At 43.3% G+C, this 15,920-nt stretch overlaps 3 protein-coding genes across 5 annotated transcripts; 2 read left to right on the plus strand and 1 right to left on the minus strand.

Moving 5' to 3' along the window:
• The first annotated feature begins 697 nt into the window (after positions 1–697).
• On the plus strand, positions 698–1,123 carry LOC127756793 (RING-H2 finger protein ATL56-like). Its single transcript, XM_052282165.1, has one exon. The coding sequence runs from the start codon at positions 698–700 to the stop codon at positions 1,121–1,123; it is 426 nt and encodes a 141-aa protein (XP_052138125.1).
• Positions 1,124–1,834: 711 nt separating this feature from the next.
• Positions 1,835–3,969, plus strand: LOC127756806 (protein GRAVITROPIC IN THE LIGHT 1-like). Of its 3 annotated transcripts, XM_052282184.1 has the most exons (3): positions 1,835–2,050; positions 2,233–2,380; positions 2,524–3,969. In XM_052282184.1, the coding sequence occupies exon 3, from the start codon at positions 2,529–2,531 to the stop codon at positions 3,798–3,800; it is 1,272 nt and encodes a 423-aa protein (XP_052138144.1). In that variant the 5' UTR covers positions 1,835–2,050; positions 2,233–2,380; positions 2,524–2,528; the 3' UTR covers positions 3,801–3,969. The 3 variants fall into 3 exon arrangements, with proteins under 3 accessions (XP_052138144.1, XP_052138145.1, XP_052138143.1); XM_052282185.1 differs by lacking the exon at positions 2,233–2,380 and having other exon boundaries at positions 1,836–2,027; XM_052282183.1 differs by lacking the exon at positions 2,233–2,380 and having other exon boundaries at positions 1,844–2,050.
• Positions 3,970–8,117: 4,148 nt separating this feature from the next.
• LOC127757335 (probable serine/threonine-protein kinase WNK8) lies at positions 8,118–14,325 on the minus strand. The gene is made up of 3 exons (XM_052282846.1): positions 13,192–14,325; positions 9,666–10,971; positions 8,118–8,766 (listed from the first exon to the last, which is right to left on the minus strand). The coding sequence occupies exons 1-3, from the start codon at positions 13,297–13,299 to the stop codon at positions 8,321–8,323; spliced, it is 1,860 nt and encodes a 619-aa protein (XP_052138806.1). The 5' UTR covers positions 13,300–14,325; the 3' UTR covers positions 8,118–8,320.
• Between the last annotated feature and the right edge of the window lie 1,595 nt (positions 14,326–15,920).

A 15,920-nucleotide genomic window follows, 5' to 3' on the forward strand; every position in this document is an offset into this window, starting at 1 on the left:
GCGTACAGGATGCTGCCGGCGAGGGCCCCTGTGAATAAGGAAAACCCGAACGCTTGCCAGATGGGCAGCTCTTTCAAGAACAGCATCGCGCAACTATATCTTGATAGTATTGTTTATTTTCTGTTTTTCCAATTCCACTTGAATTGTGTTCTGCGCCGCCCATGCATTTATGCGTAATAATGTGTTGCAAGCATCAATCAGTTATATATGTTGCACCCTTTATATATATGCAGATCCTAAAATAGTAGCATCAGTGTATTTTAGGTATCTGTACGCACAATATATGGATCTCTTGTTAGCTCGGACTTGATTTTTAATCCTTTTAAGATGAGATAAAAATATTGTTATGATCTGCATACATACAAGAAAGAAATGGATCAACTACGATATTATTATTGCCTGTTGATTGGATCTTTAATTAATCACCGGAGAAAAAAAAAGATCGATCTGTGAGATGCTCTGCTTCCAGAGGCGCGACGAGGCCCTGTCCATGTATGAGTATGAATGTATGATGAGGAGGAGAAGCAAAAGGGTGGCCGTGGCTGCGGCGCAGGAGGACGGTCACGTGTCAGAATCGGATTTACTTTTTGCTAATCCAATTCAGAGTCGATGATCGATCCATCGACATATACGTACGTACACAAGAAAATCGAGACATATCGATCGAGTCGAGTGTGTGTGCAGTGCATTGGCAGGCATGGACGCGGAGGATATCGTGGACTGTCTCATGTGGGGCATCATCTTTTTCTTCCTCCTCGCCTGCATCGGCGTGGCCCTCTGCTTCCTCGCCCTCACCATCGCCACGGTGGTCGGACTCATCGGCCGCCGCAACGACGACGCCAATAGCAAGTACGACATGCTGATCGAGAGGCTGCTGCTACGACCTAAAGACGACCAAGACAACGAGCAGTGCGTCATCTGTCTGTCGGAGAGCGAGGATGATGTCGACGACGGCGGCGGCGAGCGGGGGAGATGGAGGATGATGCCGGGGTGCGCGCACGCGTTTCACAAGGATTGCGTCGTCAAGTGGCTGCGCAACCGCACAACATGCCCGCTCTGCCGTTCTGACGTCGCCGTCGCCGCCGCAGATGACATTATTAGCACCGCAGATAACATGGTCTGACGCTATCTCAGATTTCACTAACTCTATCCTACTACCGTCTCAAAATAAATCAAACTAGAAGAGTAGATTTATCTTATCCAATCATATTTTGATTTATTTTAGGACGGAGAGAGAAGTACTAACTCATTTGATTGAGAGCATATATATATATATATATATATATATATATATATATATATATATATATATATATATATATATATATATATGCACCTTACCTCTATACATATGTGCAGTCAGTGCTTATGCATACCGCTAGTATTTTTATACAAGTATATTTTGAGATGTATAATTGACAGATGAATTTCACGCAAGAGTATATTGAGGTGTATAGCTGACATTTTTTCTATTTTTAGAAAAAAAATGTAATTAATTGGTTGGAAGCTTCGGAAGTTTGGTTACATACACTTAAATTTCTGTATTATTATGACAATAGAAAAGAGTCCATTATTTGAGATCACCGTTGGAAGTGATATATATTTACCTAGCTACTAGTAGTATATCGGAAAGTGTCTGAAATTTGATTTTGAAGTAGTCAAATGTTGGAAAAGGTTTGGTTGGAATGAAAGATCATCTCAATACGTTCATTTACCACTTTGTTTCACGTTTGCTTTGAGACAACGGGCCACCAGGGGAGGGGACAGCACACACTATCCATTCCAGTGCCCACAATGCATCGCAAAAACCTTGTCTCTGCAACCTTTTTGCTTTTGTTGTTCCCAATGCCACTGCCATGTCCATTTCTTGTCCTTCATTGTACTACTGCTCCTGCTTGCTCTTTCGCTTTCCTCTCTGCATAGCATGCAAGCAGCAGCAGCAGACTTGGAAATGTTTCAATTTTAGCCGGGGGAAACCAGGCTATCCTCTTGGTCACTCTGCACCAATTCAATTCAGCACTTCACTGGTCAGTCCCAGCCTCCCTCTCAGGTACTTCATGCATGCTTGCTCTTCTACCCTTCATGTTCAACAAATAAACCTGTTTGTCTGCAACATTCTTCTTGCTCCTGCATAGCTCTATCTGTTGTGTACTGCTTTATCCAATTTTATCCATTACAACCATGCAAATGCAAGGCTCCAACTTATTGCTCAAATCTACTAGTACATTGTAGTGTCTGAATTTTGTTGTGCAAGTGCTCAAAACAGTGGAGATGGAGCACAAGATTTGCATCATGCCCATGTAGTCTGTGGTTTCCTCTTGGGTTTACATCTCAGAAAATGAAAGATATTGCTGCATTTGGTCTGTGGTCATAAACAGAGGTTTGTTAGTCTTTCTGTCAAATTAGAGAAGTAAAGCAAGTTCAAACCATCGATTACATTGATTTTCTCGTAGATAATTTTACCATACTCTCCCATGTCGTCTCAAAGATTCTTCTTTTGTTTCTTGGTTTGCACTGAATCAGCCCCAATGGAGTCAAGAACACCAAGAAGTTCAGTTGCAAGGAGCACCTGTAATGTTCCTGGACTCGTATTAGGCTTCTCCAAACTCTGCAAAATCACAAAGATTTGTGCCGCGCCTGAATTTGCTGACACGAAGACAGAATTTGGAGATTATTGTGGCGGATATGATCAGAGGCTAGTTATCACAAGACTGTTTGAGGAAATCGGAGCTCTCAAGTCAACCTACATCAAGCTGCAGAAAGCTCATATCCCTTATAATCGTCCAAAGATTGCCTTCGCCGACGAGATCATCACCTACGAGCTCGACTCGGTCACTGCTCTACAGAGCTTATGCAGTTGGAATGGCAGCGTTGGGTCACTTATCAATGATCGATGGTCGCTGGTGCAGGAACTGGAGGCCGAGACGAGGAAGAAAGATTCAGACATTGTGCTGTTGAGAAGAGAGCTGGATGGTCTGAAGAGTGCCAATTCGAGACTGAATAAACAGATCAGTAGCAGCAAACCATCAGTTAACCATCATAAGGATTACTCCATTGTCCTGAAAAAATTGACGACGCCTAGTGCAGTCTTGGAGCTGTTCAAGGTTGCATCGACATCGGTGCATGATTTCGCAGAGCTGATCTTTAGCTTGATTTCCTCACCTGATCATCGCTGTCCCAACAATGCAGACGAACATTCACCATACAAGAGGTACTCATTGGAAGCTTACCTGTCACGGACAATGCTTGCAGTACATGATGGTGCTGAAGACGACGACGAACTCGATCTTGCTCGCTTCGATCGAATCATGAGATGCTGTGACCCTCTGGACGCGTTGATGGAGCACCCCAACTCCAGCTTCGCGAGGTTCTGTCGAACAAAGTACTTAGCGGCCGTGTCGTCAGAGATGGAGGCAGCTATGTTCAGAAATAATCTGGACGTGAGGGCGTTCGTGTCGCGAGGCGGGCACCCGAGGACGTGGTTCTACAGGGCGTTCGCGACGATGGCGAGGTCGGCGTGGGCGCTGCGGGTGGCGGTGACGGCGCGCCGGCGATGTTGTGGCCGTGGAAGTGTCAGGATGTTGTACGCGAGGAGAGGGAGCAGGTACGCGGCGGAGTACATGGACAGCGTCGTGGCCGCCGCCGCCGCCGCCGATGCTGGTCGTGGCGAAGGAGATGGAGTTGCATTCACCGTGACGCCGGGGTTGAAGGTGGGTGAGACCATGGTGACGTGCAGAGTGCTCCTCTGTCACGATCAACATGACACAATTTCTGATGAAACTGATCCCAAATTCAGATAGCAGATGGATTGTGCTGTACTAGAGTTCGCTTTAATTTTGGCCATGCAGTTGTACTGAAAAAAGAATGTCGAACATGTTGTATATTGTAGTATTATGCAATATGTCACTGTATGTAGTAATTCTGTATTGATTAATTGGCTGATTAACTAGTATCTTGTACTTACGTACACTGGTAGAGAAACCATATTTGGTCGGTCGACCCAAATCCACAATAGTCCCGGTTCCATTAAAAACCGGGACAAAAAATGATCTTTAGCAAGTTCATTTTTAGTCTCGGTTGATTCTATGTCAGGCCGTGTCAGGGTCCTAGGATCTTTAGTCCCGGTTAGTAACACCAACCGGGACTAAAAACCTATTTTCATTCCCGGTTGGTGTTACTAACCGGGAATAAAAATCAAAACACACTATAATCTCTAGTACCGATTCTCTTTTTTCGTCCACACAACAAACTCCTCCCTCTATCTTTTTTTCCTCTCTAACTTCTTATCTATTTCCTTATCTCTAACTCCTCTCCTCTCCTTCCTTTTTTCCTTCACTCCACAGTGAAGAAGAGTGCAGGCGGCCGGCGCGGAGGCGGCCTGCGCGGCGGCGCGGGGGGCGCGCGGTGGCGGCGGCACGGCGCCGGCTGGCTGGCACGGAGGGGAGGCGGCAGTGGCCGCCGGCCAGATTTTTTTCTATTTTTTTTTAGATGTGAATCTGTGATGTATTTTTGTGTGAGATGTGAATCTGTGATGAATTTTTTAGAACCCTGTGATGTAATTTTTTTAAGAGTTTGTGATGTATTTGGAGATGATTTATTTGAGGATTTGAGGATTTGGAGATGTTCTGTGATATGTGATGATTTGGATATGGGAGGGGATGGTGTGAAATCAATAGCGATAGTCCCGGTTATTTGAACCGGGACTAAAGATAGCGATCTTTAGTTCCAGATTCGTAGTCTCGGTTGGAAAACCGGGACTACATGGGGTTTACGAACCGGGACTAAAAATCACTTCTTCACCAGTGGTAGAAGATTAATACTGAGATAGAAGGGCAACTATTTGTGATTTAATTAGTGTCCCTAACTCGTTCTGTTTGATTGAGTACGTGCTGATCCACCTGACTTCTCCATATATATATTTCAGTGATTCTGTATATATATTTTGAGGTGTATCAGCTATTATTATGGATATTTTGAGGTGTTTAATTGACAATATTTTATAATATATATAATTTTTTAATATATATATGTATATATGATTGCGAATATAATTCTTTCTTTTTCGCCAACCGGTTGTCAAGAAGAATGTGCATCAAAGTACATGCATACCCTGAATCACGTATCAACCATACAAACATAAGCTGCTAAGAGAGAAACCGAGCCCAAACCAACCACTGATATACGAGGTTGGTCACCACTAGGCCAACAACAACACCACAAAACGAAGAACTAAAAAAACGATGTCTCCACAAAGTTTGCGATAAAAAAGATGTTGTTGTCGTCCGTCCAAATACACTGAATATGGTTTTCACCCAAAAATCCTCACAGAAAGAGAACGTGTACCTCGACAACGCTCTCGATAGGATTATCACACCCAAAGACATAGTCATTACTGGTCTAGTGAAACATTGGGCTTTTATCTGAGACCTTCTACAATCCTGTTGTTGTGGTCTATCGCTTACAACTCCAATACTCCCATTATCGGTAAGACATGGCCTCGATCGTATGGGCCTATGGGGCCTAGCGTTTTGCACGATAGCTAAACATTTTCGTTACAAATTAAATGGAATTACTGATAGATGCGTGCTTACAAGCTAGAGGTGTGCTGATAGAAAGTCGGTACGTGGCCTGTCAGCCTATGAGTGAAGAAGAATGTACAGTATACTAGTGGCATCAATGTGTAGACGGCTACACGGTCTCGCCAGGTGGAGCTTGCTACTCAAAACGCGTCGTCCCTCCATCGATCGTTGCTAGCTAGCTTCAACTTGATCCGCACGCCTCCCCTCACACCAAGTCTTCTTTATCTACATCTTCTTCTGCTTCTTCCTTCCAGCTTGCAAAACTGGCTTAATTGATTCCATATTTCCGTTCCACACGTCTTGAGAGCTAATCTTTTGGAAGAGGAAACACGTCTTAGCTTGAGTTAATAATTCCATCGATCGTCTCCTCTCCATTGACTTTAATTGAAACGCCCCCTTTTCTTCGCTCTGCGGCTACCTATCTCTTCTATTTATATCCCGGATAGCTACCTGTGCTTCAATTCCTCTGCAAATCCATCCATATTAGCTTTCCAACACAAGGAACTCAAGTTGAGATCACAACAATGGCCACATTGCTATTGTCAAGCAACAAGAAGCCCTGCATCTCGTCGTCGTTGCTGCTGCTTGTGTTCCTCCTCCTGCTCGTCTTCTTCGCACACCACGGCAGTTGCAGCAGGCCTCTGCCTCTTCCGTCGCCGACGCCGATGCAGCCACAGCTGAAGCACGAATCGGAGACAGCATCAGCAGATACGACGACGACGACTGAAGAACAAGTGATGCAGCAGCAGCTGTCTTGGTTGAGAAGCATGAAGCCCAGAGGGAGGCCACAGCCATCCAGCCCCAGCAAGCGCACAAACTAGCTTAGCTAGCTACTCGTATTTGCCCTCTTCCTCTCCTTCCTCTGTAGGCTCTCGATCTTAGTTGTGTATGTATGAGTGTATGACACACGCTACTTGTTTTTCTTGTTTCATTCTTTTTGTTGATTTGTTCGATATACAGAAACTATGTACATATATACACATGTGATCGATTTGCTAGTTAGTTCGCAACAATTAATGGAACGTTATTCTTTGGTTTCCCCTGCAGTTTTCTGAATTATTTCTGACTGCTGTGATGCACATTGATGTTACAATTACAGATCAAATTTACTATCTTTTAATTAGGAGATGATCAGCTAGATACACATTGATGTTAGAATTACAGATCAAATTTACTACCTTTTAATTAGGAGATGATCAGCTAGATACAAATGTAAAGAGGTTAGCAAGATATGTAGCTTAATTTGGTCCTTGACAACGCGCGATATCTGAGACACATTGAACACCTTGAGAAGATGAGGCAAATACATGATTTCTATTTCATAAAAAAAAGAGGAAACAATTAGGCATTTTAGGATCTGTGCTTGGAGAAGATGTTGGTGGTACAATGCATTGGATCAAGAGAGAGATGCAAATGGGATGGGGAACATTTGGCCGTTGACTGTGGATCTTTGCCGTGCCGCCCTCTTTTTTTTTTGAGAACATTTGGCCCTTGAAGCTGGCGACACGCATACAGATACAGCAAGTTGCAGGCTGTGTTTACGCGTTGCAGTAATTGCACACGCGCAGTGATGGGCCAAGGCCCAATACTGCAGCCCAGAGATCGATGGACGTGGCCCCGGAAGGGAGGGCTATCAGTGTGTCCAGAGCCCATGATTATTTGGGTAGAAAATTTTGGTTGATTTCCACTTAAATGCCTCAAATCGGACGCTTGATGCTGGCACGCATACATCGGGCACCCGCGCTCTACTGCGCCTCCGCGTCATCCCCACCACATACGCCGTTACAACAAATCACCATATATTACGGAAACGTCTTATTAAGAGAATTCATTTCACTTTTCGTTCCACCAACAATGTTTCAGCAAGTGTACTCATGATGTTTCACTATGCATAGACGAAATATTGTAGTGGGTTTTATATTGTTTAATATTTTCTATCTTGATGGACACGTAATTTGTTGATGTACACGGGAATCAAATCGTTTGTTGCATACGTTGAACCAAATTGTTTCATCTAGCGATCTGACCGTGTTTCACTTTTCTAAGAATTGAATCATTCTTTTGCTATTTGCTGAAACATTGTTTTTAAATAGGGTGAAACAACTCTGGTTTTTTTGGAAACCGTTGTTTCATACGTTGTAGCGAAATGTTTCATGAGGTTATTTGGTTGTGTTTCAACTTTTTAAAAGACCGAAACATTTTCGATCTATTTAGTGAAACATGTTCGATCTACTCGGTGAAACAGCGCCCGACTTTTGAAAAAAAAAATTAGGCGCTTGATTTATAGGCACCTCGTGATTTCCACAATCAATTTCGGGGAAAATACTTGGATTGGAAAAGATTTCGGAGAACGACCAGCAAACTCACCTAACCTTAAAACACTTTAAACAAAAAAGAGAGCCAATTTTAATAGCAAAATCGAAACTTAAAAACAAAAGGAGTGCAATTGAGGGGAACTGTTCAGCAGTTAAAACTCTGGTCAGCAGCGCATGCATATGCTGGGGTACCTATTTTGGGAAAAATATCACTCATACCATATGTACAAATATCACTCATATATTCATTCACATGTCGCATGGCAAAATTGTCATGAACAACACTCATATATGCACTTCTCTCCAAATATACACAATTTTGTGGCCGCGGGCTAGATAGCTAGCTGCACACTTACGTACTCTGCATCTGATCAATCATTCTGTACATACCAAATTAGAGTACTAATTTGCTCTGAAAAAGTTTATTCAGAACATGTAGTGGTGCTTGTGGTCGACCTTGCTGCTGCTTCTCCGGCGATGCTGTGACGAAGAAGACGACGACGACGATCCGTAAGCAGTAGGGTCGCGGAAGCCGATGTCGTGGACGGCGCCGACGGTGTTGAAGAAGAGGCGCTTGTTGAGCTCCTCCACCAGCGTCCTGTGCAGCAGCTGGCTCCGCATGTCCACCATCGACCTGTTCCGACTCATTCTCCTCCGCCGCCGCTCCTCCTCGCCCTCTCGCTGCCGTGGCCGTCCGGCGTGTCCTCCTCCGTCTTCAGATGCAGATGCAGATGCTGGCCCCAATCTGCTGGAAGAGGCCGAACAATGCTGCTGCTGCAGGCTGATTGCGCTGACTGCAGCAGAGAGTGAGCTCGTGCTACTGTCATCGTCGTCGCTGACGCTGACGCTGCTTGGAGGGTAGTAACAGTAATCTACACCATGCATCAAATCAAACGGATTAGTCAATTCAAAACATCATCTACTACAAATACTACCACTAGCTGGTTAGTGCGGTTAATAATGTGCGCATGAAATGAATGGACATGAATAAAGATGCGGTCGATGACAGTGAAATGGCGAGCTATATATATACCACGTGTATGTATAGTGCCTAGGATATATGATTGATGTGTATGTTACATGACTAATATTCCATTTGACATTTATGCTGCTGGCCGCCGGGATGATGATTGTAACACGACTAACTGAACGCAATTTTTATCCGTCTAAAATGTCTCTGCAGAGATCAATTGTGACAGTGATATATAGCCACAATTAAGCAGCACGAACCTAATGCATGGCTGTCTGTAAGCTGCCGCTAGCTAGTACTAGGAACAAAAACGATCGATATAATGCTGACGCATGTATTGGTGTCACAGGATTGGCACGAATAGCAACGACAAATGGACAAAGATATATCAACCACCTTGCTAGCTAGCTACCTCTAGTAGTTTGCACGTCTGACTTCCAATTTCTCTGTTCATATATATGGTGACTAGGAAATTTAATTTCTTGCCTAGCTAGGAACAAAAGCAGTTGGGCAAATGAACAAATGCTACATGTTTGTATACATGCATTTGGAAGTTGGTGCCACAATATTATCATCTGCATGCATGCTACTACGTCATGTTTACCATTTCTTTTTTTTTCTGAACAAATGTTTATCATTTCCAAACTGCATGTAAAAATGTTTATGCAAGTTTCTTCTACCTTCTCAAGTGATTTGTAGAAAACCCAACTTTTTATCTTCTATAGCTAGAACCATATTTAGATTAGAATAGCACGTTATTTTTGATATATAGGAAAGTAAGATGAAAACACTTTGTTATACCTCTTGACCAGTCAACTTTTCCATGTGGGCCAGGAAACCCCTCTGACGATGTGGGCCCCACTCCGCAGAGAGATCCCTGAGAGGAGGTCGGCGAAGAGGAGAGGTAGTAGAAGGGATTAGGTTGTCCGTTGACGTCATCATCGTCGTCGTCATCCGCGTACGAGTACTCGTGCTGCTTGTACCCTGGCACCAACCTCACGATCTCCTGCTCGATCATGGCGGCGATCTCCGTGGGCTCCCGGTCGGCGATGTCCAGTTCCTTGACCATCTCCGTCGCCACCTCCATCGCCGTGTCGTTCGCCACGTCGAACGGGAAGTAGATGTTCCGCACGTTGCCGCCGCCGCCGATCTGCACCTTGAGGAAGATGGTGTCGTGCTCCTTGTTCAGCTTCCCGGTGATCGCCATGCCCGTCGTCTTTGCTGCCGGCGCCTCCTCCTCCTCTTGCTCCTCACTGGAATTACTGCACGCCAATGGCAGTGGCGGTGGCGGCGCAGTGGCATGAGCAACGGTATTGTGATCGTCGTAGTTCTGAGGCGGGGAGAGGAAGGGGTCGAGCAGGAGCTCCTCGGCAGAGGGGCGGTGGGCGGCGTCGACGAGGCACCGGCCGATGAAGCGGCGGGCGTCAGCGTCGGTGAGGCGGTAGAAGGCGTCGGGGAGCTTGCCGGCGGTGACCTTCTTGTAGATCTGCGCGGGGTTGTCGCACTCGCTGTAGGGGTACTCGTTGGTGAGCATCTCGAGCATGCACATGCCGAAGGAGTAGACGTCGACGCCGACGCCGTAGCACTCATCGTACATCTCGGGGGCCATGAACTCCGGCGTGCCGATGACGCTGCGGGCGGAGGTGCAGCCGCGGAGGACGGCGGCGAGGCCGAGGTCGCCGATCTTGACCTGGCCGAGGTGGCCGTTGACGAAGATGTTGTCGCACTTGAGGTCGCGGTGGATGACGCCGCGGGAGTGGAGGTAGGCGAGGCCACGAAGGATGGCGCACGCCCAGGTGGCGACGGCGCGGCGGCTGACGCGCGGGTAGCGGAGGCGGTAGGAGCGGAGGGTGCCGGAGGAGAAGAGCTCGGTGATGAAGTTGAAGGTGCGGCGGGAGGGGTGGACCCAGGAGGCGTGGAAGGCGATGATGGCGTCGTGGCGTAGGTCGGCGAGGAGGCTCACCTCCGCGTACATGCGGTGGAGGGCGTCCGGGGTGCGGAGGACGTCGGAGATGGTGGCCTGGTTCCACGCCACCTCCACCCCCCGCAGCTCGTCGAACCCTCGGTACACCGTCTTCATCGCACCCTTCCCCAGCACCTCCGACAACTGCACACATATTGTATACAGTACAAAATTTGAACAAATTTCGATAGAACCGAAATTTCGGAAATTTTAGGAAATCGAAGGCCGAAAAGGTTGAAATTTCAACATATTTTCGTTAAATTTTTTAATTAAAATTTGCTTAATTAATAAATGTTTTTCTTTTCAGCCAAATTAATTTCAAATTGGGGGGGGGGGGGGGGGCGAAATTCCTCAAGTTTCTGAAATAGTAGCAGAAAGTGCAAAGCGAAATATTGATCCGAAAATCCTGATATTTCTGAAATGTCAGAAATATGCATGCTAACACGTAGCGAAATAATTTATCTATATATTGTCAAGCAAGCCAGACTACTTTATTCTGAATTGACAAGTTTAATTTTGATTCGAAATGCTTCCTTTCACTAAATTCTAAATATTTTATACTTCGTGCACTTTAAAAAGTTTTTGAAACAAACATGCTTGCATATGTAGAGAAAATATATACTTATAGATCATGAGCACATGGTCAGAAAACAATATTCTTGTGTACTGTACTACTACACTAGAAAGTGCAATTAATGAATTGCTTTTCTTCAAGAGAATGCGATAAATTTTATTTATTTATTTATTTATTGTAGTGCGCATTTATAGTCATCTTTTAAAATTTAATTTTACATGGGATTTCAAAATCTTTTATAAGTTTTCTTTTCATAATGTTCTGAAGTGAAAAATGCAGATTCCAAACGGGTTTTGCTACAGTAATGCCTAGAATATCTCTAGTCAAATAAAATCAACACTTTTGAGTTACGAGAACCAATTTAGCACCTCAATTAACTACTCTCCCTAATTTAGCACTAAAGAACCAGTACTTCTGATCAAAAGTTAAAATTACTATACATATAAAAAGTTAACTCAAAGTAGTGGATAGTTGTCAAATTTATAAAAGTAAGACACTTTTGCAAAGCTCGCATAACTACAAATAAGTTGCCGGTTAAGTACACCTCTAACCCTAGAGAAACTACTGAAAAAAAGATGAACTAATAAAGTTGCCAATACGTCTTCAACCCACTAAGAAAAAGGTGAGAGGATCGTATCAAATCGTTGGGCATGAGCATGACCAGACAGGGCATATACTCCACTCTTGAAACTTTTTCAACATCTGATTATTGGCATATTGACACATGGAACATGCTTATCTATTCAGATCAAATCCAACATATTAGGAAACTTCAAATGCCAACCAAACAACAACTCTAGCTTGTTTGATAAGGAACACCTTATACCTTCCCTGATTGGATTGGAAGAGAAATCATAATTGAATTCTCGCTCATCATCTCAAATTTATGATGCACTTCCGTTATTTGACCAAATATAGAAAAAAACGATGTCATCATTCAGTACAGCAATGGCTTAGGATTAATAACGAAGCCTCAAACCTGATATGTTTCAATGTGCAATACTCCCTCCGGTTCTATAATAATTAACGTTTTGGATAAGGCTGAGACCAAACTTTTATAACTTTGACCATCAATCACTTTAAAAATATTTAGTTTAAAGAAACTAGAATAACATATATAGATTTGTCTTTCAAAGCACTATAATAAAGTAAACATGCATTTATTTATTTTGTATATTATAATAGAAAAATAAGGTTAAAGATATATTTTGTAAACCGTGTCGTTGTCCGAAACGTCAATTAAAATGAAACCGGATGGAGTATTCAATTGTCCTATGCAGCCCATAGATAGCAGCAAAAGCCAAATGGATACGATGAAAGTACTGAAGACACAATAATTGTGTCTTGCATAGTTTAGAGGTGTTAGCTCCGATGTGTACATCAACATGGAATCTACTCTAGAAAATTATGCTAAAGAACATAAAGCCTACATGCTTTTCTGAAAGAGAATGAAGCCAACATGTTTTAACTGATGCTTATAACGTGTATTGAAATGTAATTACTAATTACCAGCCCACATCTAAAGAACATGATAGAACTGAACAACTAAACTCGTGCATGATAGGCACAATCCATGTTCAAGTAGAATCAAAAGCAACCAACTGATTTTTCTTTTCTTTTGAACGAAAAAAAAAAAGCAATGAACTGAATTGACCCTGAATAGCTCGGAATTGCTTGCTGATCATTTGGCAATCATGATAATATTGAACTTTGAAAGGAAACAAGTCAAATTTCTCTTTGGAATAAGAAAGTGAGCAAGTTCAGATTGCAAGAAGAACTAAATAAATTACCCGGCCATAGCGACCAGTTGGGTCAGTCTCGACGTATCCATTCCTGTTGTCGCCCACCACCGAACTTCTCTCCGACCTCCGGTCACCGCACCGCCGTGCACCGGACATGCTCGGCCACCGTCGGCGAGCAACAGCTTACTTAATCAGTTGCTGTGTATATATGCTGGAGTATATGTGGTTTCAGCCTAGCTGAGATCGAGTGTTAGAAGATGCTGAACTGCTTGGCGTGGCAGGAGAAGAAGACGACGCGGAAGAGGAGCCAGGCGAGGAGGGAGCAGTCAATCCACGCCATGGGCGCCTCCGAGCAGCACGGCCCTGCACTCATCTGACGCCGACAAGCCACTACTTAGGCACCTCCTAACGCAAGCGACGCGACACGACGCGAGGTGAGGCCGGAGAATTTTGGAAGAAATTAAACTAGCACGCCACGAGCTAGCAGAAATAGGGCGATAGCTACAGACAGACAGCTCCGGTTGAGTGATGGAATTGGATGCCTCCAATATAAATCCTGATCAAATCAAGCACGCAGGGGATTCTCTTCCACCGTGCAAATTTGAGTGGAATTCGATTCTATCAATCGGCCTCAATTGTGGCGTGCTTGCAGTATGTCACTTTTTGATGCTGATGAGACACGTACTACGCTCACTCTGTTGTGTAGTAGTACAGAGGAATATAAACCTTGGATTTCTACTGACGAAGTGACGAGAGGGAAAAAAAAGTTCAGAAATTCAGGTCTCGATTGTCACCTGGAAGCTGGAAAAATAGATTGATTGATGAGAGCAGCTGTGACTATATGTGGAAGGAGTGAGCCTAGCTAGTCTGGTGATTGCTGAACTTGCTGATCTTGAGAGCTTGAAATTAGTTACATGGAGAGGAAGGAGACAGCTGCTGATCTGAATTTGAAGAATCTATGCCTTGAAAAATCCATTTGAGCAAGAAATGCAGGATTTTGAGAGGCTTTGAGCTATCTATGTAGAAATGATGCAAGTCAGAAACAAGTAGCTAGCTTTTTGAGCTGCCTGTGGGCATGCAAGTATCAGACAAATTGTTGAATAAGGAAGGATTGTGAATGGGAATGGGAAGGAAGAATTCGTTGTGTTATCCTGCTTAAGATTGGAGAGGATGGAAAGAGTTGTGGTTGCTTGACAATTCAGATGTGCAGAGGGAAGAGGAGGAAAGGTTGGTTACGTTGGAACAGCACAAGACCAACCACAACTGAATTTTCAGAATATGTTCACATGATCCGTATTTGACTTTGCTTATTTTTTTCGTAAAAAATCTGACATATTGTTTTCACGTTTTATCTTAGCTTAAGCAATGTCAGGGGTATCTTATATACTCTTATTTTGAAAAAAAAAAAACTCCTTTGAGTATTCACAAATTTTAGAGCATGCCTAATAAATTGTTATAAATGGTAGTATTCCTTTCCTTGACTAGACTGAATATTGTATCTTGAACTCAGACAAACGATCATTTCTCTTTTCCTTTTTCTATCTTCATTTTGGGTTTCAGGTTCTCCTTCCTGGAGTCCTTGTCATGTCCAACCTCCCTTGTAGGCCAGGGTGCTAGTAACACCACCACCGGCTTCAACCGGAACACACACTTCTCCTAAGATTGACACCTGATTAACTAATTAAATAGTAGTATTAACAAGTAAGCATCTTCAGACTACTTGAGGAGTACTTGTTAGGTTTTTTCTTTTTAGATAATGGATTACAGGAATACATAGACTCAAGTAGTCCACAACTAAAGGAACAACAAAACAAAAAGAAAGAAAAGAAAAGAGACTAAGCTTATATATACTCATATTTGTTTCTCTTAAAAAGGAACAATACGAACCTTCAAACTATGTTAACCTTTATACACATAGGAAAGCGCATGATTTGGGAGAAAGGAGTCTATTATGCATGTCAAAACACTCATGCTAACAAAAACTGACAAGTTATCTTGCTGCAACCATTTGGAACTTTAGAAAAATTCTCTCTTTCTTTTTAGGAAGCGGGCAGGAGCTATGCCATTTCAACTTTAGAAAAATTCTATCCCAGCTCTCATGACACTAGGACAAAAACTCAGCATACGAGTGGTTTAGAATGAGAACAGGCAAAATGGATCTGGGTCCCAATGATGGCCGATGACAATCAGCTTGTCTCTCAATAATTCAGAAAGATCCGATCTAAAGATCAAAAGGTATTATCCACTAGCAGAATGCTGCGACAGATTTAGCACAAAGTCAACGATTCAATTATACATTTTTTAAATGCAATTTTGGTGCGTTTTTCAGAGAAAAGGAAAAGGACTCCTAGAGAATGATACATCATCAGTCGCCAGGATAAGAATTGGCTGGTTCATTCTTCTATGGATTTTGTGAATGGTTCATTCTTCTATGGATTTTGTGAACTTACGTTCAATTGTTCATGAGACAATAACTTTTTTTAAACAAAAGGGCAGTACATAAATTTCATAATATCACAAGTATTTCTCGTGGAAATGAACCTGATTTTTTTTTTACTTTGTCCTCGTACTTATAAAAAGCTAATGTAAGAGCTGGAAAACAAACACGTGTGCCACAATTTCTTGATTTTACCGAGAATTGTACTCCGAAACGAGAATTATTTATACCGTCAATTAGTCCAGAGACAAAATATACATCTTAGGCTCATTTTTCTTCAGCCCCTCAGAGTTAGACAAAGGGTAAGTAACCTACCCTTAAACTCTAGTAGGAGCATTTG

This window comes from Oryza glaberrima, chromosome 12 (assembly GCF_000147395.1).
Source record: "Oryza glaberrima chromosome 12, OglaRS2, whole genome shotgun sequence".
Taxonomy (NCBI): domain Eukaryota; kingdom Viridiplantae; phylum Streptophyta; class Magnoliopsida; order Poales; family Poaceae; genus Oryza; species Oryza glaberrima.